Consider the following 27,904-nt stretch of genomic DNA (forward strand, 5'->3'; position numbering starts at 1 on the left):
TGCATTCTAGAGAAATGACACTGCTGCACTCTTTATTAGTACACGCAAAGACTTTGGCACATCAGACATCTGAATCAGTTCTCTTTGAATTCAGAAATGCAGTCTTTTCAGAGTTCAAGTTACTTGTATTCCCAGGCTCTTCCTCCCCTAACTCATCTCTTGAACAGGCATGAAAAGGTATTCTAGAAAGCGGTACAACACTGGCAATGCTTTCTTCCTTTAATACAGTACCCGTGGCTGAGCCAGTAGACCCAGAAGTAACCTGCAACTCCATTCTACAGCTTACAATGCGTTCATCCTTCCATTTCTTAATTGCTTCCCTCTTCTCCTCAGGGATCAGTTTGTCCAAGTGCTTGGCTTTCAACACTGGAGATGGAAACAATGTTCCTTGGAGAGCTCTCAGTAAGTATCTACAAAATATGGTTCCAAATAAGCTGGTCAGAAGCAGACTCAAAACCATTCCCAAAATCACATCTAGCAGTGAAGGAAACTAAACACCATTCATTTAAACCTAAGATTGCAGCAGCCTCTGAAATACGCTTTTGCTGGTGCCATTTTGAGAATGCAAATTATCATTCCAGCAACAATACCAGAGCATGTTTTAAAACAAATAAGCATTTTCAAATGGTGATATTCAGGTTCTTTCTTTCTTCTTCTTCTTCTTCTTCTTCTTATTGTCTTTGCAATAGAACCATAGAATGGTTTAGGTTGGAAGGGACCTTAAAGATGGCCCAGTTGCAACCCCCTTGCCATTGGCAGGGCTGACACCTACCAGATCCAGCTGGCATTGAACATCTCCAGGGACGGGGTATCCACAGCTTCTCTGGGCAGCCTGTTCCAACTCTTTACCACCTTCACAGCAAAGAATTTCTTCCTACTATCTGATCTAAACTAATCTGTTTTTTGTTTAAAGTTACTACCTCTTCCTTCAATCACTAGTCTCCCTGATGAAGGCTATCTTCCCAACTTTTCTACAGGCCCCCTTCAGGTACCACAAGACATCAACAAATTAAGGAAAACCACTTTTTTAGCAGTAGCAGCTTGTGATTATAAAACAGAAACATACCTGGGTAGCAGAGCAACACAAGTAGTCAGGAGGCACACTAGGTAAAAAACTGGATCTGCCATATGCTTTTCCATGATCCGATAAGGATTCGATAGTGGATTATGGGTTCTGTAGGTTGCCCCAAAAGCCAGAGCAAAAACGAAGTAAAATAGGATGCTGCCAACTATAACTATCGTATGAATCCAAGTCTGCAAGTTAGAAAATAAATCAGATCTAGGCTGTAAACAGGAAGACCCATAAACCCTATAGGCACATGTATGCATGAGGATGCACAGCCCTTCTCCCCCATGCTCTTCCTTCAAGGATGGCTTCTTAATGTAACAGAGGAGAAAACTATCCAGATAGTATTCTTAACTCTATGCAAAGCACTATCAGGAAGAACAAAACCTTTTTTCTACACTTCATAGGTAATCTAGCTGGTTTATTTATGTATTTTATTCTGCTAAAAGTATAGCTATCAGTTCATTTGTGTAAGACTTTATAATGCTATTTGCTTAAATGATCACCTTACTCACTGGCAGCTGAGAGTCTTCTCAAGCAAACAGAGGTGATAGCTTTACATGACACGTCTCTTACATATGCTGCTTGAGACATTGATTAACTCTTCATTGGAGTTATGGCTGTAATGGTTACTATAGAAACAACACTGTCATTGGTCTGACAGCTTGCCAATGTACCAAAATGCCAAATAAAACCCATTTATGTATTGTTTTCCTATTCAGAGTATGGATACACTCAAGCTATGTATGTAGGCAGACTAAAGGCATTTGTGTAAGTGCTACCATGTGCCTGGAAGAAGAATGAAAGAAAGAATCACAACTTGCAATTTTATCCATTATGATACAATTCCAAAGATGTTTTTCAAAACTGACAGGAAAAAAAATCAAAAGCCATTAATACCTGTCTGTACTGTAAATATTAGTATATTCTCTTTAAAATTATGTCTAATGGGTAAATGTCACCTTTGTAAAAGCTTTAAATTCATCCAAACTAATGCAGCGTCTATGAACAGGTATTTTACTTTACACAGACAAGTGAAAGCTGGAATACAATTTCATAACATACTGGTTCTCTAGAGCAGATCATCCATTTCAAGTATTCAAAAATCAATAGCTGACATTGTTCTTTATGAGAAGCAAGCTTTGGGAACTTATGGAGGCTCAAGCAGATCACCAGTTGGTTTTACCATTTGCCAAATCAAAGTGACATCCCCCAGACCTACTGACTCCTAATAAGGCAGGATCCCTCATTATTAAATAATCCTGAAATCAAATTTTGTTAATTTTAGTCACATAAGTAATTCTGTTGGCTCCAATGACAGCTTTCTTAGGAGAGCTTACAGAGACTTATAAAGGAAATATTTCACCTCTAACTCTCTTATACTTATTCAGTTTTGTGTACTAAGCTCTCTTCCATAAATTTTAATGAAAGCTGCATACACGTTCTGTTGAGGAAAGTACTCTTCAGAAAACAAAGTACTCACCACGGATTTGCACTCAATGAGAAGGTGAAACAATATTATAAAAAGTGCTGCTGTGTTTATAGGGTTTCCAAAAGAAAAAATGTCTATGTCTGAGCCATAGTAAGTCTGTAAAGGAAGACAGTATACCATACAGTCAGTGTAATATCCTTGATGTGTAGTTCTATATAGTTGATATATAGTTTTATATGTAAAGTGGCATGATTTATTTAAATACTGGACATATTGCATGCACAGTTCAACTCAGTTCCAATGACAAATCTGCTACTATTCATTCGTATACCATGAAGTACAATCAAAAACTACATTTTATTTCTAATTTGCCTGAGTTTTTAGTATGCCAAAGTGCATAAATTTAATATCCAGCACTTACGAAGTAAGGCACAAAAAAGCAAGCAAGACTTTGGTAAAAAGCATCCAGCAAGGTTATCCAAAAGGTTGAAGACAAGTAGGCCTGTAAGAAAAAACAAACAAACAAAGATAATGGCATTGAAACAAATTCAACAAATTGCTGCAGCTTTGTTAATGCATCCAGCTGGACTTGAGGAAAGATAATCCACAGAATAACTCCAGCTGGCTTCCCCATGAAGAGACATACTTTTATGGCACAATAGGAAGATGCATATATAGCTAGCTGCTATGATTTAAATCAGCAGTCAGATCTGTGAGTTCTAACCTTACAGTTGTTCCTCCTAGAATTGACCTGCCAAAGTCTTACCTGAGTGATAAGGAAGGAAGAGGGCAATGGAACAGTGAATCACCCTCACAACATGCTATCATTGAATGCCAAGTCTCATGTTCCTCCCACCTCCATTCCCTTCCTTTTTGTACGTCTCCTTCTGTCTTTTAATTTGTGCTCATTTACTCCTCTGTGCATACAGGACTTTAATGTGAGGTAACTAAATTCACTAGAATACGAAAAATCATTTTTCCCTGGTCACCCCTCCCCTTAAAAGTGGGATGTGACATTTTCTGCTGGGAATCTCACTACAACTATGCCGTTGTAGTGAGTTACATCAGCTCCTGAAGGAAACATGAACAGCAGAACTGGCACAAGGGAGGTGATCTAACTACAAGGGTGAAAATAGGGAACGGGAAGAAAAGAAGGGAGACAACGCAGAGGAATGAGGCTTCCCCATTCAGTGGCAGCAAACTGATGAAACTATAATTGCATGTGCCCTGGCTTAGGTATTTTCCATTCCTTCAAACAATCAATTGAGGCACGCAGATGCACAGTCTACTCATTCAGGATTTCCTCTCTCATTAGTAAGGACAGATGCTTACTCCGAAAAGCAATTCAGCCCTTTCATGAACTGAATTTCTCTTTGGAAATGGTGTGGGAAACTAGACTCCTCATTTGCCCACGTCAGGGCAGTGCTCTAAATCAGTGAAGATGAATCCAAGCTACTGTCTACTTTTATAGCTTGTAAAGAGCTGTGCTTATGACATAGTGGTGCAACATTATGACACATATTTTCAAAGCAGTGCTCTTTCTTTTATAGTACGTTTAATTCAAAGCAGATATTACATTGTGCTTTCATGCAAGGAAAGAGATGATATACTACTTAACAATTATAACTACAGAGCAAGACAATATTGAGCTGGGCAAAAAGAGAAAAACTTTGATAAATGTTTTAAAAACCCACCACAGATTTCTGGCTCATCTTGTACAGCTGTGGGATCTGCATGAGTATCTCTGCAGACACATCTTTGTCCAAGACACCGTAAATGATGGGTGGCACCGATGTAAAAAGGAGATTGAAAAAAATCAAGATCCAATAGTCAGTCATTGATGTGCCTGAAAACCCACAGAAGAACTGGTACCAGAATAAGAGGTTCACGTAGGCCTGAAAAGTCAATGATGAGATGATAAAATGTTACCTGTAGACAAGTGTTTTAAAAATCAAGAGGAAAATAGGCAGGTTGTAGGTCTGGTAACAGTAATCTGTGAAAAATTATGTATAACTGCTATAGAGTCCCTGCCAATCCCATACCTTGAAATTATATTTGGCTAGCGCACATCTTTACATTTCCAAACTGGCTACATGGCTTGTTTAAATATTCATGCTATGAGTACATTAATTAATGCCTGCTATCCACTTTTTAAACAAATTAGACAATGGCTTTCAGTAGGAAACCCAGTTCAAGCAATGGGAGAGTCTAGTCTCTGAAGATGTAAATGGGAAACAAAGTTGTTTGCCACACACTCTTTGCATATTTTTGAACCCATTCACAACAGAAACTAAAAAATAATATGAAGCCATACTAGAGCCTTCAGTACTGTCAAATAAGCAAACTGCTTTCCCTAGGACAGGACAGCTACATACCACATTTTTGTAGAAGAAGTAGAGTATCATGTTGGTAAGCCTGGTGTAACACCAGTGACCATGGACAAGCAGCAGCTTCCTGAGATGCCTGAACTGAGAAATTGCAAAGTCACTTGCCATCACAGCCTGGAACACACATAAAGGAAAGCACTGATATATCCAAACTGCTAACAATGAGCTTCAATACTGATCAGCAAACAACTGATATAACGCTGGAAACTCTTATGTTTTTTAATATATATAGCGCATACAAGCCTTGCCTTATTGAGATCTGAAGCCCTCTGTGCAACATCAGCAGCTCCAAAGAAATCACTGATACTTCATGCCATCAAACAAGTAGCCCAGATACAAAATGGGGAGTGCACCCTTCAGCTTCTGAGCACTCCCAGATAAGTGCAGGGGCTTGCACACTTTCCCTCAAATACAGCAATGGGCTGTGGAGCTGCTGGGCCTCCAGAGTGAATGTTAAACAGATTTGAAATGGAATCCAATGTCACTTGTGTCTGTCCTGTACACGTTACCTGCATGCCTTCTTGGCCCAAGATTCCCACACCAGTGTCAGCTACCTGGATCATACTGACATCATTGGCACCATCACCTACGGAGAAAAGTGAAGAAATAATAACTAAGCTCTCTTAAGTTAGCTGAAACACAACCTGGAAGCAGCTTTACTGGCTATCACGTTGCCATGGAGGTAGCACAGATACATAAACATAACACCACAGAATTCAGAGAAAATCATTTTCATAACCAGCAATGTAGCCTATGGAATACCCTATGGAAAGAAAGATTAGAGTGTAGTAGGCCTGACTGAGCTGAGCAATATTCTTCAAATGGATATTAGCTGCTCCTTTTGTCAGAATTTTAGTCAGTATGCTTGGACAGAAAATATGGATGTTTTAAATCATAGTCATTTCCCTTCTCCCTCACTATTTCAGGGACTGTGATGGAGAACAACAACGAAAATCCCCTCGCTTAACTTGCACACATCACATAATGCTGTACATGACTACTGCTATTCTTTGCTGCTTTAGATTAACAAGCACAGACTAAATTTGGTAGCTTAAAAGACTGTCATCATGTAATGCTAAAGACAACTATTACTCAAAGGATTATCTTCCTTGTAATTTAATTTTGTAAAGGACGTTGGGAAAAATAAAGGAGAGAAGAAACTGCCTTCTGCTTCTTCTCAGAGAAAGGAAGGAAACCATGAGACTCACCTACAGCTAACGTCATTGCCTTCAGCTTATTTCGCACCAGTCTGACCAGCACACTCTTCTGCAGTGGTGTGGCTTGGCAGCAGACTACAGCTCGACATTTTTCTGTGAGCTCCAAGAAAACATTCTGCAGGCTGTCCTGAAGGACATGCTCTAAAGTCCTTCCATCAATAACCAGGCCTGCGCTGAAGCCTTGAGCTTGGGTAGAAGGACTTGCAGAGACATTCCCAAGTTTCTGATTTACTTTTTTTTGCTCAGCAGTGTTTTTTTGCATGTGTTCTAAAATACTGTTCATCACCAAAGCACAAGCATCCTAAAGACAAGAGAAAAGCAACTTACTAAACACTGTTTGTATTCTGGCTCCCTTTCCAATTTACAAAGGAAACATGGAGAAAATGCCAGTTGCTATCAATGTGCAATGTATTTCTCCCACTTTGTAGAATATAAAGGGATTCAGTCATGAGGCTGAATAACCCTTTAAAATCACAGAGGATGCAGTACAGAGGGTAAAAGCAAAGCTAAATTGTGGGTCATTAAGTAGATTGGTTTGGGTGTTGTACTAGGAGAAGGGAAAACACTGAAACATTTTAGAAAAATATTAAAAGATAATCAGAAAAAAAAAAAGGCACAGTTGAGGGAGAATATGACAAAGTAGCACACAACCTAATTTGATCATTTTCATGGCAATAATTCCTATATTGCTAATACATTGTAAACTTACAGCCACCTGAAATATCTAATAGAATATGATGCAGAACAACTTTCTCTCCTAGCATAAAGAGAAATTAAGCAATCAGTTAAAAGAGTGACAACTGATGGAATATGTACAGAAACAGACACTAGATATACTATTTTATATTTTACCCGTTGGGAAAAAAAAGTCAGCTTTCGAATATTTTCATCTTCCAAGTGATTATACTACCTTTTGTGAGATGAGAAAACAGAGAATATATTATTTTCCCATGCAGTCCTGTGATATTGCCTGATGGCTTTTTTTTTTTTTTTTTTTTTTTTTTTTTTTTCAGAGGAATCAAAATAAAACACCCTCTTGAACACTAAAAAAAAGTGTAATTTTCTACTTACTCTACTTTGTGATTTGAGCGTGAAGATTCTGTCATCTGGCTCCAGCAATTTACAAGCATAGGCGATGTTGACAGCTGTCTCTCTTTTGTCACCTGTCAGCATCCATATTTTTATTCCTGCTTTCCGTAATGCCTGTATTGTGTCTGGAACACCATCCTGCAGGCGATCTTCAATGCCAGTGGCACCTTTATTTAGACAAGCAGATGGATTAGCACTGCTGTATTTCAAGAACCAAGTCTGCAAGTGTGACAGGACAAGAGAGTCCCTGTGTGTATCCACATTCCAGACATCATGTTGTGCATTCGGAATTAAAAACAATAGGAGAATGGAATATTTGATCAGCTGACAGTATGTAAAACTCACTGTGTTGCATCTTACCAGTTATAGAAAAAGTTTTGACAAAAAAAAAATAATGTTTAACAGTGATATCCTCTTCTACAGTATACGAAGCATGCATACTTGTATCCTCAAATGAGCTCACAAAATCATTTGCTCTGTTAACGACAAAGTAACACATCACACTAAGCACTGCTGAAAAGCACCAATGCCTATGATGTGGTACAGGACATTTTCAGTACTAAATTATAACCAGAAGACATGGCTTGGGCTGTGGGATGTTCAGGCTGAGAAAGTTTATTTTTTATAAACTTATAAACCCCAAACTTCAGCCACTTGCAGCTAGAGTCATTTTGACAAATAAACAATACAATAATCACCAGTAAAGTTTTCTCTCTTAAAGTGTTTCTAGTAAGGAGGGATTCTAATGAGCAATTTGTATTTAAAGCACACTGTCTTATGAGGATGGACAAGGGGCAAGAAATCAAGCAAACTGGTGATGTCCATTAGCCACCTGGAAAGCGAAAATCCTTTGCTCTGCACTCTGCTAGCATTTTGATTCAAGTCAAAAGTCAAAATAGTTCCATAAAGGAAGATGCTGGAATTTTTTGGATGCAAGCTTCTCTGACAGACATCAAGAGAAGAGAGGAAAGGAGTTGTTTCAGCCTGGGCACTCTAAACACTTTGCTCTCCCTTCTTGAGGTATGCAATCCCTTCTTACTCCAACAGGAGCCAGTTTCACTATGCATACCTACCCCACCCAAAATTCAACAATAGCATAAAAAATGTCCAGAAGTGGTCTTGTTATTAGTTGCCATCATTTTACATGCTTATTATGATGACACACAAAAACTCTGGCGCACACAGAAAAAAAGTAAAATATTGTGCCTTACAAACAACAGAAGATCACAAGCTGCCTTCAGTAGGTTCTGCAACAATAACAAATGTGCAGCAAGATTTATGTACACCCACAAGTGTCAACAAATTCTAGATGTGTAGAAAGCTATATATTATACAAATAGAGGTTCATACAGCAAATTCAGATTATAACCATCATAAGGGGTTTCCTGTGAGTTACAGCATTTTCTTACCTACCAAGCAAAGTCAGTTTGGTTTCAAGCCGGATGGCAGATTCCAGCAGCAGCTCCTCCCTATTGTCAATGCTGGTTTCTGCTAAAAAATGATTATTCAACCACTCTGTATATTCTTCATCACTCATCACCTGCAGAGGGAGAGAAAACACAGATGTGTCTAGATTTCACTTCAAATGTACTCCAAGAGCATCCCTCAGAGCCATCTCTGTTATCCGTATACTAAACCTTTTGCAGCCCTGCCAGAGCAGTTATATGTGTACCCTGGTGTGTCTACAGACTTAGTATGATTCACAGGTCAGGCTGCTAACCAAAAGCTTGCAGGCACCTGGAGTTGCCTGATATTTCTCCATTTATATGGAAGGCAAGGAGGCCAAGGAGCATAATATCCTCTTTACTGTTCTTTAATTGCCTCATAGACACAGGCACAGAATCACTGCACAGCTTGGTACAGCTTGATGCCTGTACAGTTACACAGCCCATGCTTTCACTTTGCATGAGAGTTTCCTTTCCTGTTTCAGTTGTTATGGAATTTTACTTCTGAGCAGTTTTGAATTTATAATGGAATCTCATAACATCACATAGTTTTGCCTACAAATCCTATAACACGACAGACGGTGTGAGACCCAGTAAGACAGGCCTGACTACATTTGTTTTCTGTATCCAGAAAAAAATTCCAACCAGGGCAAGGTTCACATGAGGAGAGCCGCTCAGGACTCATGTAAGAAAATCAGGACATTTTACATCCCTTGTTCTAGAATTAGGCTATTAAAACTGTCTGGCATCCTAAAGTGACAACAGGTATGTGAATCTAACTGAAGACAGAATTTTTTTTTGTGTAAACGTACAAATTCCTCCTGAAAAAAAGTAAGGATAAATGAAATGTGGCAATGAGAACATCTAGTCTATAAGTGGTTATATCTGTTCCATTGGAAAAAAAACTCCTGCTCATCATTGACTGTAAACATTCTTAAAAGTACACACAAAAAACCCCACCTTTTTAGCAATACAAAGAGTGCGCAGTCCCTTTCTGGCATAGTCATCCAGATGATTCTGGGTTCTTTCTTTAATATTCTTCTGTTCCATTTCTGAATTCTTGGTGTCTACCATTATATAAAAAGTAAAGTAAATTAAATATTCAGTCTTAGAGTAAATTTACTGGAAAATTTTGAAGGTCTAAATATGGTTTAAAAATCCCAAAATATTTACAGGTTTTATTTTAACTCTGAACATACCTTCACGTTTGCACAGTGTACCGTGGCTGTATCTTTAGAATGCATGGAGAGGGTCAGTCTGCACAAGCAGTGAGGGGAACCAGTCTGGCACTCATATATGCCTTCATATATACTAGCATATCAAAGTGTCTTTCTAACATGAAATCACCTTCTAAAATGAACTGGGCCACAAGACATCAAAGTAGCTTTGTTCTCTCTGATACACTGGGAGGGAGCCAGAAGGGCTACCACAGAAAAGCTGTTTTTTTTTTTAATCATTAATGCATGGACTATTCAGAGAGGTGATTAACTCATCTAACTTCAGACATATAGAAGTTACATTGCAAGTTTACCCTGAGAGCCAAAGTAAGGAGAGGTATCTCCAGACATGAAATTATGCCCTATAGACAGACTTTGGAGGCTCCTTTTCTACCTCACTGCCTGCAGAGGCTTTCTGTCTAGACCTTACTTGGCTAGTGCTGGGCTAAAATATGCTTGTGGAACTGTACACATCCCACTTCCTCACTGAGATAAACCACAGAACATGAAAACTAAGTTCTATTTTGCAGATAGTAAACCTGTAAATTCCATTACCTTCCCAACCATTAAAAAAGACCCTGTAACATCTGACCTTAAATATATGCAGGGACATGTTTCTTACACGCACAGATAACATGCCTTCAGTTATAAATCATTGACTGCCTGATACAGCGTACGAATAAATCACGATTAGTGCTTAAGTAACACAGTATGTTCCTTCTGTAGCAGATTCCAAGAACCTTTACCCCAAAACAACAGCACCCAGCAGGAGGCAGCACACAATTTTGCAGGCACAGGATATTATTAACACATCTAGAAACACAGAAATAGTTGATAATCCAGAAAAAATAAGAACAGTCAAAAAGCAATGAAAGTATCTCATCCCAATAAACACCTCTCACAGCACAGCAAGGGCCAACTATTTCAGCAGACAACCTTATTTTATGACTGGAAATACTACAGTTGGCTCCAAGAGGTCTGCTTAGACACCACAAAATCTCTGAATTACTGCTAGCTTTCTGTTCTCAGTTTCCAGAATGGCATACAGCACAGCCATATGTAGGTGAGAAGCTGTAATACCTTTATGGGTTTTCCTAAAAGCAACTCAGAGATAATAGTTCTGCTTGGTTACTCGGCTCTTCTTACAAATCAGGGCATGCAGTCAACTGTACCGAAGAATGATAAAGGTGAACAAAGAATTAAAAGTTCGACAAATACCTTCAGATGCAGTTCCCAACAAATCCATCATGACTGAGTCTGCACCTTTCGTGTACACCACCACTCGGTTGGAGACTGGATGCCGAACCACTACTGACATCCTTTTTCGCACTGAGTCAAAAGGCAGGATATGCAAAAGCTGAAATGTTAAAGATCCCAGATCTGCAAAATCCACAGTTACTTGATCAGGAGTCCTAGACTGTAAAATACATTTATAAGCCTTAGCAGCATGGACCAAGGCAGCTTCATCTGGACTTTCAGCTTCATAACAAAGCTTAGGTAAGGGAGACCATTCAGCAGATGACTCAGCACCGTGGGTTTCACAGCCAGCAGCTACATTCACTGTATAACATTCTTTGGGTAACTGGGGATTTTCTGGGCTGTTCAGATTGTGAGGCTCAGCAGCATTTTGAGCAGCCCCATCCAAAGCAGGTGAAGCCGGTTTCATTCTGAAAATAGACAGTTTGCTCACAAAACTGTTTGGGTTTTCAGATGATGACTCTTTTATACTTGGAAGTGGGGACGAACTTAGTCTACGGACTGACAACCTCTGGAACATCTGCCTGATTTCCTCAAGGGATTTAATAGGCGTTCTTCCCAGTGAAGAGCGTCTCATCTGCAACAGAACAGTCAGAGAAAGTATAAAGTCTTCATATGTTATTTAATTAAAGAAAGGCAGCTTACAAACCACGCATGTTTCTTAATGAAAATTTGAGAAGTTATGATCATTTTGATCACTTGTATTAAAAATAGCCAGCTCAATTAAACATATTACCATATAAGTACACCAAACAGCTCTGTGAGAGCTTCACCTGTTCAAACCACACAAATTGTAAAAAGTACTTCAGATCTGAAAACCGCATGTATTGCCAGTTTGATTCATGACTCCATGTAATAATTTCTTCTAGAAATGTCTAAGCAATGGAACTTTTAGAAGTTGTGATGAATGGAATTAGATACTTGTTCTCAATTGGCAAGATAGCTGCAAAGAATAAACCAGCTCCTTACTTCTTACAGTGACTAGCTACTAGTAATGCTAAAAATACAGTACTTCACCAAAACTTTTTTGGTCAGAATTGAAAACAAAAGACAAGCACCCTCAAGAATCAAGAAATAAAAGATTCCTGCTTCAATTCTATCCCAGTTGCATGCAAGTTGTAACGTGTCTCTTTATTCAGCATCACAGAGACACCGACTAGGAACATTCCTTCACCTTCTCTCCCTAAGGAAACACTGAAAACTTCTTGCCTTTGTCATTATCATTCCCCAATTGAACTCATAATCCTTATGCCATATATTGCTCCTTCCAACCCAGCTACTACTGACTTGGACATCTCCTCTTCTAAAAGTTATCCAGAAATATTATTCTCTAAGAAATGAAAAACTCACAGGTGGAGGTTAGTATTTACTAATGCAGATGCCCCATCCATGTGTTCACAGCAGGCAGCCTACTATGTGGACTTGTCTGGAAGGACACTATAACAACAGCCATTTTATATATATGTGGTACTTTATTCTCCACAGGGTACCTTATGGAAACATCTCCAGCCATACATGTACATGCACTACCTTACTTAAGCACCAAAAACTATTCCTGTACATATCACAATTTTTTTTACTTTTTTTTTCAAAAGGTGAAGTCAACAAATCTTTATCATTTTTGGGGGGAGAAAAATCAATGCTGAACTCTGGGATTATCCTGCCACACAATCAAATTAGGTAGAAGATGGGTTTATGAAAATCCCACCTTGAAAAAAAGTCAACTGATTTTAAAATGAAAGCAATATCTTTAAATAAATAAATACTAGATGCGTGCTCTGAAAATAAGGAGTGGTTTCAGGGAAACATTAAAAGTCTCTTGATTATTAAACCAGGACAGTCTAACAAATGCACTGTACATTGAAGATGAGACCACCTTATACTAACCATATTGCCAAGCATTTTTTTTCTTCAAATTATTACACACATTGAACTTGATCCTCCATACTCTTTCTGGAATTCTATTTGAATATAGTCAAGTAACAGGTAAGAGCTTTTTCAGTTCCAGTATTTTAGAAGTCTTCCAAGATTATTCATATTTTTTAGCGAACAATAACTTATTTGTAATGGTAACTTGAGTGTTAGGGCACTCTTAAAGGAAGCTGTGCACATATCTGGTAAAAGATAATAGAATACAGCAAAAAAACCCAACAACCCATAACTGCAGTTTAATCTCAAAATATATATTGTGAAAGTTAAGAAGCACCAAACTTACAGGTTCAGATCCTGAATACCAGTTATTTTTTTCTCCTTTTGCAATCAAACTAAAGGCAACTCGTTTATAAATAGTTGATATAGACAAATATAATATCTTCTTACCTTCTGACGTGGCTGATTGGGGATTGAAACAACAACAGTATTACAGATTGCCAGAGCAAGAAAGAAGTCAGTGATGTACATTGTCTCCAAACCTAACTTGCTGATACCGTCTTCTGATTCTTGATAGGAAAGAGAAGAAACACGTCTAAATTTCTCCAGCAGTTGTGTATCTGGTACAACATCTGTTTCCTATGGATTAAACAAACAAAGCTGTGAATTAGGATATAAACCCTGGCAATCCCAAATGGATTTCCAGTTCATACCATTTCAGAGTCGCAAGTTGATTCCAGACTTATTTTATATATAGAGCTCATACATGAGGAGAAAATAATCATTCCCCAGACGCTGCTACCAGAGACTTGAGAAATTAATGGCAGAAAATTGCAAAATAGTCTAGGTCTCTGGCAGTAAAATCAGATACAGATGTTTTGAATCCTAGTAATCTCCACTAAATGCAATAGGATTAATATTGTTTATCTAGAAATTTCCTATTGAAAGCAAAGTAAAATGCTTTTTAAGGCAAAGGAACAAACTTTTATTGAAAATAAAGCTTGTCATTTAAGCAGAGTGATCATGAAATCACACCAGCAAGATCCAAACAACACATCTTTGTAATCCAATAAATATCTGCAAATCAGCTTGCAAGTAGGCTGCACCCAAGCAACAATGGAAGGTCTAATTTTGATGGAAGACAAAGAATGTCTTAAATTTCAAGCACTCTTAATTATTAAAATGGGAGTAAAAAGATGTTCCTTCACTAGTTACTTCAAAAATTCATTACCAAAACTAATAACTTTCACTTACAATGCAGCTGCTGAAAGCAACATGTCCTGAGCAGGGAGCATCACTTGATGAATGCTCCCTTCCTAATTCAGGGTAAATACCAGATAACAGATTTGAAGACTTTCTGTTCAAAGATTCATTCTCGGCTCCACAGTCGTGTCCCCTCCATTTTAATGTGTGGCCCAAAGAGGCACAAGGACCTTCAGCTGAATCCTCATCTTTCAAATCCTTCTCTTGATAGGATTCCAACCTCTTTGCTAAAGAAATAAAATTATTATTCTGTGAGCAAAAAGAAATTTGTCTAAAATAAAACTTAATTTAAAATAAGGAATTTAGTATCCGATTAAGTAAAATCCACTCTTTCTAAAATATCAAACCATAATAAGTTATCACACTGACTTGCCATTCGCGACGCTGCACTTCAAGAGTGCTGCTCTCCTGGAGAGAATCCAGAAGAGAGAGAAAGAACAATCACAGAAACACTATAGTAAGCTGGTTACACAGCCTTTAGAAGAGAACATTGCTGAGAACCAAATAACAGCTTTCAAGTACAAAAAGTGGAATTGCACAGAAAAAAGAATTAATCTGTTTTCTTGGCACACTGTAGGTAATAGGAGACACAATATTTCTATGCTGTGATAAGACAGATTAGATAACAGAAAATCTTTGTCCAACAAGACATGAAACACTAGAACAAAATACACAAGAAGGTAGTGAACTGGCCACCAACAGAAGTACTGAAAACACATTAAAAAATTCAAAAAGACAGCAGTATGTCTGCACAGCCAGATCTAGACAACACACATCTATTCCACTTATGCTCCCTGCCTGCCAAGGAGATACACCCTGGCTGAAGTAACATAGGTGGCACCTCCTGTGATACCACAGTGCTTTGCTGACACAGCCTAAAAAGCACAGGTTGATTTAGATATAGCACTGCATATGGACACCTACATAGAGGATTTTACTACAACGGAGCAAAATCTCTGTTGTCCTATTGTTCTGGGCAACAGAGATACAAATACAGAAATATACGTACAGACTAAGTGAGTCATATGCAAAAGACTGAACTGCTTTATAGTGCATCTCTTACTGTATGCAGTAGGAGCCAGCCAAATGGCAACTTTGTGCAACTGACCAAAGGAAAATTAGTGTTAAACATAGGACCTCCAACATTTTTCAGATTGATTTTCAGGGCACACAATTTCTAGATTTGTTAGGAAGGACATGCTTTATCTCCAAATAAAAGCCAGGGTACAATAGGAAATAATTATAAACATAATTAACACACTGATACTACTGGAAGAAAAGTGAATTCTTAGGGAAGTAAGTAATAGAAGTGGCAGACATATGCCAAGAACAAGAGACTTAGATCAGTCACAACTCATCTCTTCTGAAACACTTTTCATTTCTTGAAGAAGTGCTCTGAAAATATATTCTACTTTTTAATTTAACTTATTCATTCATCAAATTCTAAACTTAAAATATATTTCTTTTCACTTTGCTCTTGTGATATCCTCCTTCCCAGTATAACTACACAAAGCCAAAGAACCATTGCAACACCTACATCACATGATTTTCAAAATATGTGAAGAAATTGCTGTTAAAATGATTTATAACCACCAGTTGCTGTGACTGTGAACAAAAGAAGAACCCATGCACTCTGAGACCAGCAGGGTGTGCCCGTTGCTTGCAGAAACTGAGCGGTTCCATCTGGCAGCAAAACCACGGAGAGTGGTTAATACATAGTTGTAATTGGTCTATCCATCTGTCAGCACTTCATCTTTGATTTTTACCAGTGAAAGAGCAAATGTATGCAGTTAACATACAGTAATAATAATAATAAAATCTCTGTGTTTTTATCTAGTTAATAAAATAGGTAGCTGAATCAAACACTTTATGTAACTATGTCAGAAAGTAAAGAGCGTTCTGTGTTCGGTCTCAAATATGCACAGGCTTAACTATCTGTGAAGTAGAACCTCACATACAATTTCAAGTCTCTGTATGCTGCACATGAAGTGATCCAAACGGGGAGAGATCCAAATAAGACCAGACTAAATCTACACCTTCTGTAAGTACACATTGCCACACAAACCTCAGAAACACCCGTCTTCATCTCAACTTGAAGTTTCTCTGAGAATGGGAAAAGGACCACAACAAGCATGGATTTAGCACCTTACCATTTTCTTCATGGCAATACTCCTGTCCTGCAATGCTGCACCTCCGAAAAACCATCTTATTTTCAGTGAGTGTTCCAGTCTTGTCTGAGAAGATATACTGAATCTGGCCAAGGTCTTCAGCAATATTCAATGCTCGACACTGAATTGTAGAGTCTGTTTTCTCATGGTAAAAATCAATGTCATTCTGTATTAAATAAATTTGTCCCAGTTTGACAATTTCAATTGAAACATACAGAGAAATAGGAATCAAGACCTATTGAAACAAAACACAAAGATTAAAAGAGACCAAACTCTTTAGCCACATGCAAACATGAGTTAACTCTTCTGAAACCAGAGTTACTTCAAGGACATCAGTGAGATCAGAATATGGCTCAAAACAGACCAAAGTTACCTGTAATAAAATGATCATTGTCCAGAACATATTGAACCCTGCTAACGCAGAAGAAATCGATTTGCCATCTGGTTCAGGGATGTTAAAAAAAGGTATTTCTGAATACCTACTTAACCAAATTCCATGGCCTAGAAAATAAGAACAACTGAATCAGTTACGTTGACTGTATAACAGTTTAGGTATTTCTAAGCTTCCAGAGAAGAATTTTCCTCAATAGGAGCCCCACTAAAATGCATGAAGTATCAATGCACACATGAAAAAATGTTTTACTGCAGTTGTGTCAATAGTATATCTATGCAACCCATCTCAAAACTAATAGAATACTAGCTACGTTTCATAAGCATTCTCTTTTTCCTACCCTAAACTCTAGTTATTAAATTTCTGATCTTTGCTTTTCCACCTTTCAGCTGTAGTATGTCATGAAGCCACTCTGGTCACTTTACAGCACTGTGAGACAAATACTGTCACAGAAAAGAAATAGTATAAATCACAAACCCAGTTTTTGTTTATGTTTATGTTTAAGCCATATTGTGATGCCAGACATGTCTATTTAGTGTAAGTTGACAAAGTTTTTTAAACACCTTTTAAGCATCATTTGGTTCATTATAAAATGTATTCTTTTTGAACTATAGTACTCAAGCTCACTATTTCGTAAAACCCTAACATAGAAAGTCCTTATTACTACTCAAACTAGGCCTCTCCCTGCAATACTGTACAAGCATTTCATTTTACCTCAACCAAACTAACACAAAGCACAAATGTTAGAGTGCAATTAGTGAGAGAAATGAGAAAATCAATTGGAAAAGCAGGTTTTAGACTTAAGAACTCACACTAGGAACATACCCATTGACCAATTACTGATTAAACATGACAACATAAACTAAAACTTGGCAGCATCCCCTGCTGATAAAGAATTAGATATGGAGAAAGGTAGTTTCTGAAATAGGCTACTGAAATGAATTGGCCCCAAATTAAAACACCAAAGCTGAGAGGGGAAAGCAGCAGGAGTTTGCACATTCACACTTACCAATTGCACCTGTTAAACACATTAAAATTAGAAGCAGAACACACCACAGAATATCAGAATTCACTTTTCTTTCCAATTTACTGCGCTTGTAATGAGGTCCACTGTTATTCAGCATGGCTTTGGTTTCATGACCTGTAATCACAACAAAGGTTGAAATTCTCTATTTGCAAGTATGAAAATCAAAAGTCCTTTATATTTCTAAAGCTCTGGGAAATTGGACATTACTGCTAACTAATATGTGAAAAGAGAATATAAATATGAACAAACTAACTGCTCCTAAAGTAGTAGTCTTAAAGAAAACTAAAAAAGCTAAACCATAATTGCTCAGCCATATATTATCTTTTATATTGTAAATAATATTCCTATTATATTCCTTCCTGACGGTTTTGATACAGTCTCTAATATTTTCTACAAAATTCTGCACCTGTATTACAATTATCTGCCTGAATACATTATAATGTCTAGTCTTAAAACTTCAGCACTTCGACTTTAGAACAGCATTAACTTCAATTCTGGACCAGAAAAAATCCTAACAAAGGCAGCTATCCCCACTTTCATTTCAAAACCTTGATTTGTCATTGTAGTTAACAGTTGAGGACCTGTACACAGAACAGAGCAGGCTTCCCATGAATAATCAGACATATCAACCTTTTACATTTTTAAAACCAAAACAAACAGTTCAGATTTGCATTCTTAATGCTTCAATCTAAGGCTGCCTTCTGCTGGTTTCAATCTTTTAATTGTCTACTTTGCCTCTGTGCAATATTGCTTCTTAAGGCACATAATTCCATCTTCTTTGCAAAGGCAATCTGAGAAGGCCAGCGTGGTTCACTAACCTGCATATACCACAATGCCTACAACAGCTTCTGTATTTCTTACTGTGCATCCTCGCAGCAATAAGTTCTCCTTGCTGAGGCCCACTCGATCCTTGCTTGAATTCTCACTGGAAAAAACAAAACAAAACAAAACACATTAATTTGCACATTAATTTGGCTGCAGAACTTCAGCAATTACCAGTCAGGTTTTGAGAAAGCGTTAGGGAGCAAATTGCCAAGAGAAGCTACCTGTCACAGACTACCTCACTGATATTTCTGATTGGACTTTTCAAAGGAAGAGAGTAACATGCATGCAAGATCACCTCCAAAATTCTAGGCATCTGGGCACTGCATTAAAATATTCAATATCTGCCATGTTGGCATTTGAGGAACAGGCAACCCTGCTGAAATGAGCGCAGGGCAAATACAGTCTGAAAGCAGATGACTTCTATTTGGATGGCCAGCATTAGAAAAATTTTTTAAAAAATTATAAATCCCACTTCAAAAGTACTGTGAGCGCTGTTATCCGTGCCATATTTTCAATGTAGATAAGCCAAGTTTGTCAAGACTTTTCCTCAGAGAAAGATAAATAAAAGCATTTCATTTTCTCTTCATATTTCTAACATGCCATTGCTCACAGGGAAGAATGTGGACATTATACATACAAAAATGAAAATTAACCACTCAATGAAATATTATTTTGTTTTCCTACTGGCCACACAAAAGTACAGACCCTTAACAAGAAAACAGACGTAAGGTAACACAGTTTGATATAAATGGCTGAGAGTTACACAGAACATATGAGAGTAGGAGGGGAAGCCAGATCTTCCTGTTTCAAACTCTGACCAAAGCAGCCATGCTCCAGACTGAATTCTGTACTGATATCATATGTCATTAACAGCAGATCAAAGGCAGCCATTTCAAATGTGGTAGATATAGTTGCAAAACAGCCTGAACTAAGACGCTGAAAATATTTAATATAAAATATAAAGTGCTAGTGGGCTTTCCCAGTTCACAATCAGGTGTTTAGAAATTCCTTCTGGAGCTCTGCCTGCCTGGCTGCATTCAGAAATATAGTGCTGCACACTGACTTATGTACATATTGTCATTTTTTAAAGCAAACATTATAAGCCCTCTGAAAATTAGGAAGAACACCAAAGCAAATTACACCAGTTTAAAGAGCCACCAAGCGTACTTACACAAAGCCTCGAAAGTGATTGAGGTCATCATTAGGACTTTCACATTCTATTCTACCAGAAAATTTTTCTGGATCAATTTCAGAGACCTGAAATTATTTAGAAAAAAAAAGAGAGAAAGAGAAACAAAAAAAAAACACAACTGAGACCAGATATGATAGAACTTGGAAATTTCATAAATATCACTGTCAAACTACTTAACTCAACATTTAAAGTTGCTAATGATGTTGATGATCTACATGCAACCCACGTAAATCAGACTTATGCAGGATTTCCTAGTAAATATCAAACCCTAGCAAGTATCAGCTGAGAAACTGGTATCTTAGGAGCACTTGCTGCTTTGGCTGTGGAACACTCTTGGCAAAATATATGGTTTGATAAAACACTATAGGAATGCTGTATATAGCCAAAGTAGAAATGGAGAGCTGGCAAATCTTTTTATCAAATTGGACTCCTGGGCTGCCTGGAAGAAAAGGACAGCACTTTCTCCTGCATTAAATACGAGGATACTGCACTTATGACAGTATTCAGTCATTGGCCATGAAAGGCTGAGAAGGAACTGAACGGTGCAGTCCTGTGACCACTCCTGCAATGTAAATGGAAACACTGCTCACACTGATTTAGTGCTAATGGGTTATCAGCTTCCTCACACCAATAAATGTCTGGTTGAGCTAATCATAAGAGGTGTGAGGGAAAAGGAAATTAATTCCTTCTTAGTGGAGTGAATTAAAAGCAGCAGGGCAATGTCAATTTGTTCATTAAAAATTTGTTCTCCTTAGGAAAAAGGTCTTGAATTTTTTTGTCTATTTCTCTAGGAAAGCGAAGATGGTTGGAAAAACTCTTCTACGCCTTGTTGTCCGTTGCTAGCTGTTGTTTATAAGCCTCTTGCAGTACCTTCTTAATTTCTTTCCTGTGGTCACTGAGGTACATACAGAAAAAAAAAAAGAATAAATTATGCTATTCTAAGTTGACAAAAAATTAACTACGAGAGTTTCAGCTCCTCTTTTAGGCTCTAATATTGCCTTGCCTTCCCAAGGGCAATAACAAGTGTCCTATTGAAGACATTCGTGCTTGTGTTTGTTCAGTCATAAAAATGCAGAATGTAATATTTTTGCATTATGTTACAACCTTTTTGTCTTCAAATGTTCTTTAATTTGATTTATGTTCTTCCTATTCTTTTAAGCTTGAGAAACTAAGAGGTGAGACAGTCATACTCTGTCTACATACACAGCACTCCCACAGTCTTATTCAGCCTGAGTTTGAGAGGACAAAGTCTCTGTCTGGAACTGAGCTCTCAGGACACCAGAGATCTGTGAAGTTAACTACTATACAATCAGAAACTGTGCAGTCCTGACAGGACACAACGGTGGCCTTTTTTTTTTTTTCCTTGGAGGGGAAAAATGAACAGTCTTTTATGGTGAAGAAATTGTCACTTTTTGGGACAGCATGACTATCTCATTCTAAAATTGAGAAAAAAAGAACGGGATAAAGAAAACCAGCTTTCTTTATGGTTAACAGATCATGCATTTGATATTACCCTGCTTGTTAAGTAACAAACAAATCTAAATGAACAGCAAAGTACTCCTTCACACCTTCTCAGAACAATTCAAAAGCAGTTCAGGTAATTTTATCTCCAGTCTGTTAACAGCACGTTTTTACGGATAACACTGAATCTCCCTGCTGTGGTGTCAGTGCAGTGATTCCGTATCAGAACTCAGTTACCAGGTGTGCTAAAGACTGCACTAATTTCTGACCACTACTGTGAAAACTATAAGACCTGATGATGTTCAGTCTTGACAGGTATAGATTAAAAAAATCGTAAGAGTTCCAAAGGCTTTATAAATCCTTGAAGGTCTAGATTTGAAGCTAAAAATACATTTGAAAATACAGTGAAAAAGAAGATATCTATTCCTCTCTGTTTTTATGTGGCACTGAACTCCCTTCAAAAAAAAATTCTAATTTCACAGCCACTAAATGCTATGTGTTATACATGACAACTGGACATTTACTTGAAAAGTTAGTTTTACTGCACTTGAAATAGAGCTCTCTTTCTCTGGGTTGAGTGAGCAGACAAAAATTTGCTGCAAAATAACAACAAAAAAATTAAAACTATATCACCTATTTATTCCATTTTCAGATGGGGATTGCTGAACAGTGGGCAATATAGAGGACTAAGGCTTTAATGTTGACTGACCCATCAACTTTCTTAAACCACTGGAAATTCACAATTATCACCTGCTCTGAATATCCTCTCACCACCTGCCTCTGTTTTAGATTGGTTTCTCCATCAAGACCTGCAGTTTCAATGTAACAGATCCCATCCAGGTCACTGGAATATAACAGCACCATGTCAGCAGGAATAATTTCATTACACGAAAGCCGGATGAAGTCTCCAACATTGACATTTTTCCAGCATTCATCTATGTATTTCTTCTCTTTCCTGAAATGGATATAAAAGCATTAGAACAACTGAAAAAAGAAAAAAAAGAAAAAACCACCCCAAACTGAAAGCTCAAAGAAACAGACTGTACCTAGGAAATGACTCCTATACTGAACTTCTACTTCCAAGTCATTAAGAATTTTGATGCGACAGTCTAACAGCTCAAGGTGACTAACAAAGAATCTGTGGTGCTCAGGGACATGATCTAGCGGTGGGTTGTTAGAGTATGGTTAGGTTCAGATTGGACTTGATGATCTTCAAAGTCTTTTCCAACTTAAGCTATTCTATGATTCTATGATCAGCTCTGAGGTCCCAGACCTGTTTTGCTGGGAATTACATTCCTGTCACCCTCTCATAATTATGTTAGCCCAATTCAAAACTCACCCCCTTGATTCCTTTCGCTATTCCAACATTTACCAGTGAGCAAAGAATATTCAGCAACTGCTTTACTAATGCTCCAAGCATAAATACTTGTATTTATAGCTTTTAAATATTTTCCCATTGTTTTTGAACATAAGGTACAAAGAACCTACAATACTCAAGAAAGCTGAAATTCTTTATTATTATGAAAAATACAGGCATGATATACAGAAGTTTGTGCCTTCTTCAACTTTCCATTTCTATCTGCTTTTCCATATTCAACAGAGACAAAGAATAGTCCTTTTTATTTAATTACAGCAGTTTATTGCAAGCACACTCAGGTTTAGAGTGGTGAATAGGCAGCAACAAAGGGAGATAGCAAGCAACAAAGAGCTAACTGGAGGCATACAATAGTAGGCCACTGAAATATGGTTGCTGATACAAACACTGTACATGTCTGCATGCGGTACATTTTTGGTATTGTTACTACCCTTGTATAGCAGAAATGCTAAGTTACAGGTTGAAACAGTGATTGAGCACCTGGTGGGAAGGCAGGGCCAACCCAGAAGAGCCCAAGTGAATGCAATGCTCCTGAGTGACTGGAAATGGTGGAATCAGGATTCACCCCCTCCCAGATTTCACTTAAGGGCTGGAAATGGAGACAAGGGTATCTTGCTGAAAATTCCTATGTATATGAGGCCTTTTGAAGGTAAGTGGATTCTTTCCTTTGTTTCTGTGTCCACGGTTGCTGTGTTTGAGCACATCGTTATCTGCTGCAGCCTAGGACTTTGCTTCTATGCTGTCATTGCTATGTTTTCCACTGTGTTACATCTTGGTAATTGGCAAGTTTTAATATCTTTCACAGGCTAACCCCTAGAGCTATGTTTAAAGTGAGGAGAATATACTCTTCACAGTCTTGGGAGCATCTTCATATTGTGCATCCTTTTCTAAATCTCACTCTGGCTTACCTAGCTGAAAAGTGCAGTTGCACCAGGAAGCTGGGAAGTGCACCTAGCTTCCACAGTACAGACTTGAGCTAACAAACTTTACAACATGGCAATTCTGTGCAGACTGATCTACCAGTTCTAATTGAAGTGTTAAGCTGGTGAAATGCTCTTGATGAAAAAAAATAAAATAAAAAAAACATTTCTTGTGTCAAGCTTTGTACCCATACCTTTCAGATCTGTGTTGCCTGACAGTATCCTTTCAAAAATCCTTTTCTCCAATGAGATGGCACAAAGTCCACGTAATTAACCAATATACTGATAACAGTATCCCTAGTGAAAATAAGGTAGAGTTGATTACATGGTTTTCCAAGTAAATGCAAAGCAAAAGCTGAGGTAAAATTAAACCAACCTCAGCCAAATATATGCTTCTCCTTGAGATGCTGTCACTAGCTATTCTGTAAGCATGGAAAACCATATCAACACTTTTTCTGTGTGTGTAGCCAATTCTCCCCACTAAGAGGCACAGTGAGTCCAAAGAGACAATGCTGACTGGGACAGAAAGCTCTGGTTACTCCGCAACACCACTCTTTTATTGCATCCCCTAGGTGCTATGGAAAGGATTTGGGAACTTCTGATAGCAGCAAGAAAAAATTATGTTCACAGCTTGCTTGCATCTAGAAGAGTTACAGTAAGGATGGTGAACAAAAGGCAAAGTAAGTTCATAAACAAAGAAAGCAATGACATCACTGTGTTTTAAGATAAAATCTCAGCTTAAAAGCTGTAGATTTTGGGTCTGATTGCTACAGGCATTTTTCAAGTGATTAAGCCTTAGAATTTGATAAACTACAAAACTATTTGGAGATAAAGATTTAGTAACAAAGCAGCACTTCTATTTACCCTTGAAGTGATTATTTACTAGAGCTTAGTAAAGGGGAAAAACACTAGTGCTTATGCATCTTTACATTTTTTTTGTAACTACTATGTATTTCACTGAGAACTGCAAAAGCCTCTCCACTGCCAGTGTTGAGATAAGCCCTCAGCAGACAGCAACAGTTTCTCTTCATAATCACCATCTATTAAGTAAATGTGGAACTGAAAGTATGCAATGATTTTTCTGTTATTTTTACTTGATATACTTACTTTCCCATGCAATTTTCCCCAATATATACTTACTTTCCCATGAAATTTTCCCCAGAAAATGTAGCCTCAATCTCTGCATACGAAAGGCTAAGTACAGTAATACTGATACATTCAATGGGTGAATTCCAGGCTTGGGAATAAAACTATAAAAAGCAGCAAGCCAAAACTCTGAAACTATGGATGTCACTCATTTGTTATAAGCCAGAAAAAATAAGGGGGAAAAACCAAGTCCAACTTATCTAAAAAGTGCAAAAAACTAGTATCTAGCTGCTTGGGTAGATATATCAAGGCGCTAAGACAGGCCTGTTTTGTAATGGACAAGAGAGAATGGTGAAACCAGTTTCTATTACAAACATGTTTTATAGAAGCAGTAAGGGATTGTTGCTTAAAAAAAGTTAATTCATAATAAAGAACTTCAGAAAGAAAAGTTAGAAGCGCTAGCAACAGGAAGACATTTTTACTGTTTACTAATACAGAAACTAATTATTATACTTGTTTGGGGAAGGAATCAAGACAGAAAAGATCAGAAATTAATTCCCTTTCATTGACGCTGATGAGACTGCAAATAACAAACAGTGGTCATTAATGTGTAGTGGATGGCTCTGTTTTCTGGCAAGTGAATTATTTCAGAGTATACTGCAATTCATATCAGAAATTATCTGACTTGTCCCCTAATCTTCTCTGCAGACATGAAAAAGAAAAATAACTTATCTTACTAACTCAATTACTTTATTGTTTCAAGCTCAAATTTTTTATAGTCTGAACAAAATATTTCCAGGAAAGCTGCTATTGTGTTTGCAGCACATGAAGTTGTGTGCTCAATGGCTCAATGTCCTGGCAGGGAACAGTGATATGCAGTGTCTCTCAGGCATCTGTATTCAGATCAGTGCTATTTAATACCTTCATTGTCTACAGAGATATTGAGATTGAGAGGACTCCTCAGCAAGTATGCAGATGGCACCAAACTGAGTGGTGATGTGACACTTCAAATGGAAAGAAAGAATGCTATCCTGAAACAGGTGATGAAGTGTGAGAAGTGGGCCTGTGTGAACCTCAAAAAGTTCAACAAGGCCAAGTGCAAAGTCCTGCACCTGGATAGGGCAATCCAAAACATCAGTACAGACTGGCTGCTGCATGGATTGGGAACAGCCCTTGAAGGACTTGGCAGGTACAGGTGGATGAAAAACTTGCAGCCAAAATCGTATCCCGGGCTGCATAAAAAGAAATGTAGCTAGCATGTCAAGTGAAGTCATTCTCCCGCTCTACTCTATCCTTGTGAGATCACACCTGTAATACTGCATCGGAAAATGTTCTTATTTCCTTCATGGAAATTACATTAGGAGTACCGAGTTACAACACTGATAGCTTTTATGACTTTCACCACTGTAATGATGAAATAGTAATCACTGAATTTCAATGATGCCAAAACAATTTTAAGATATTCAGAATAATACTAAAATTTCCTTGGTTAATGCTGTGCAGACTCGCATATGAAAGCTCTGGCATCCACAAAAGAACAGTTTTTTCAGCAACTTTTATGCTAATTTTTGTTTAGCTAAACAAGTGATCAAGACTCAACTAGACAACTTCCTGAGTGTATACAAACTGTTGATCATGGCCTGAACCTCTGATTTATCATGAGGCAAGCAATGAGTCAGCCATAGGAGCACAGGTGAAGGCAATTCACCTGTGCTACTGGAAGGGGTGGAGCCTGGCTCCACCTCTTGTAGACCCCCTTTTAAGTGTTGACTGCTACTGAGAAAGGGTCTCTTTCTGGAGATTGCTCCTTGGGGAGTTTACTGTGAGCCTAGGACACTGGTGAGCATTTCCATTTATTCTGATTATCTTTCCACTGTGATAATCTTACAAATCTAACCTCTGTACACTTATTGATTGTATACCTTTTAATTGTACACTGAGCAATTTGATCTAGTAAGGTATGCTTTGAGCAGGGTATGAGACTATAGAGATGACTTTCAGAGTCCTCTTCCAACCAAAGTTATTCTCTTTCTCTATGTGTATTCAGAGAGTAAACCAGAAGAATCAATTTAATAACAATTATCCAGGAAGAATGTTGTCTCTTACCGACTATACACTTTGGTTAGTAAGTTGTTTATCTGTTTATCCATTTTATATTTTGAGTAATCTTCCAGACCATCCTTCAGGGCAATTATTGTCAAAACTGCTATCAAAGGTAGCATTGTAATTTCTTTTTGGAAAGCCTCCACCAGGGGAACCCAGTTTAAAACAACCAGAAACAGGAAATACAAATTGGCAACTCTGAAACAAAGAGCAAACATAAGAGTTAACTGTGCTACCAGCCTTTCTAATTCCCCCACTCTATGCTGTAGAGAGACTACTTATGTAAGAAGAAATTGTAGTAGGAGCTAAGAAAAAATAAAGAACTAAGTATCTGTGACTCCATTTTCCTCTCTTCAGTCAAATACATTAGTTGGCCGAATGGCTGATTAATACTCATGATAAGAAGGTGCAAGCAAGAATTTTACTGTAATTCCAACCTTGCCTTCCAGGCATGTCTTCCACAGTGAGGCTATGGTGAACTTCTAGATAAGACGTTTTTAAGTGAGGCATTCTTTATAAGCCTGCAGTTATCCAAGCAGGAGGATGGAGGGTAAAAAATAAAAGAGATAAGACGTGAGGGAAGGGAAGGAAATAAATTGAAAAATTGAAGTGCTACAATAGTAAATAATATTTTAATCTAAAGAGTAGAATTAGTGGAAATAACAAAAGAAGAAAAGAAAGAAGAAAGAATTGAAGAAAGGATTAGTCCAAGGTTGATATTCAATCTTTGGACAAATAACACAGACCTTTTCAGAAGTGATAGGCAGAAGTGATTGGAAAAATACATATTCATACACAAATAAAAAGAATCCACTTTAGATGAATTTCCACAAACAAAAATAGTTAATTACCTGTGAAATTGTTCAAATAAATTGCGTGGTATAAAATTCAGTAAAGTATATTTAGTAGTCCGTATTTTGTTGTTCATGTACAGTTTTGATACCTTTTCATACTCTTCCTTAAAATGTCCCAAGCAGGGAATCACTATCCTATGTTTGCCAATAGTTTTTTTTGCTTGACAGCAGTTGTTACTTGAGCTGCTGCCTTCTTGTCTGCCTTCTGTAGACATCAGTTGCTGCCAACGATACCGGGTCCAGTGGATGGGATCTGCCAT

General features: G+C 37.8%; 1 protein-coding gene across 1 annotated transcript; it reads right to left on the minus strand.

Annotated features, from left to right (window-relative positions):
• Positions 1–61: 61 nt before the first annotated feature.
• Positions 62–27,904, minus strand: ATP10D (ATPase phospholipid transporting 10D (putative); the record flags this gene model as incomplete). Its single annotated transcript, XM_079534135.1, has 21 exons — positions 62–410; positions 1,067–1,254; positions 2,920–3,000; positions 4,874–4,999; positions 5,395–5,471; positions 6,094–6,403; positions 7,174–7,358; positions 8,605–8,731; positions 9,597–9,703; positions 11,072–11,687; positions 13,430–13,618; positions 14,234–14,469; positions 16,393–16,645; positions 16,784–16,911; positions 17,811–17,942; positions 18,647–18,753; positions 19,825–19,910; positions 21,831–21,902; positions 22,078–22,261; positions 26,794–26,988; positions 27,642–27,904. 21 exons carry the CDS (start codon positions 27,902–27,904, stop codon positions 62–64), a joined length of 4,011 nt encoding a protein of 1,336 aa, XP_079390261.1.

Source organism: Tetrao urogallus (genome assembly GCF_951394365.1).
Source record: "Tetrao urogallus genome assembly, chromosome: 4".
NCBI lineage: Eukaryota > Metazoa > Chordata > Aves > Galliformes > Phasianidae > Tetrao > Tetrao urogallus.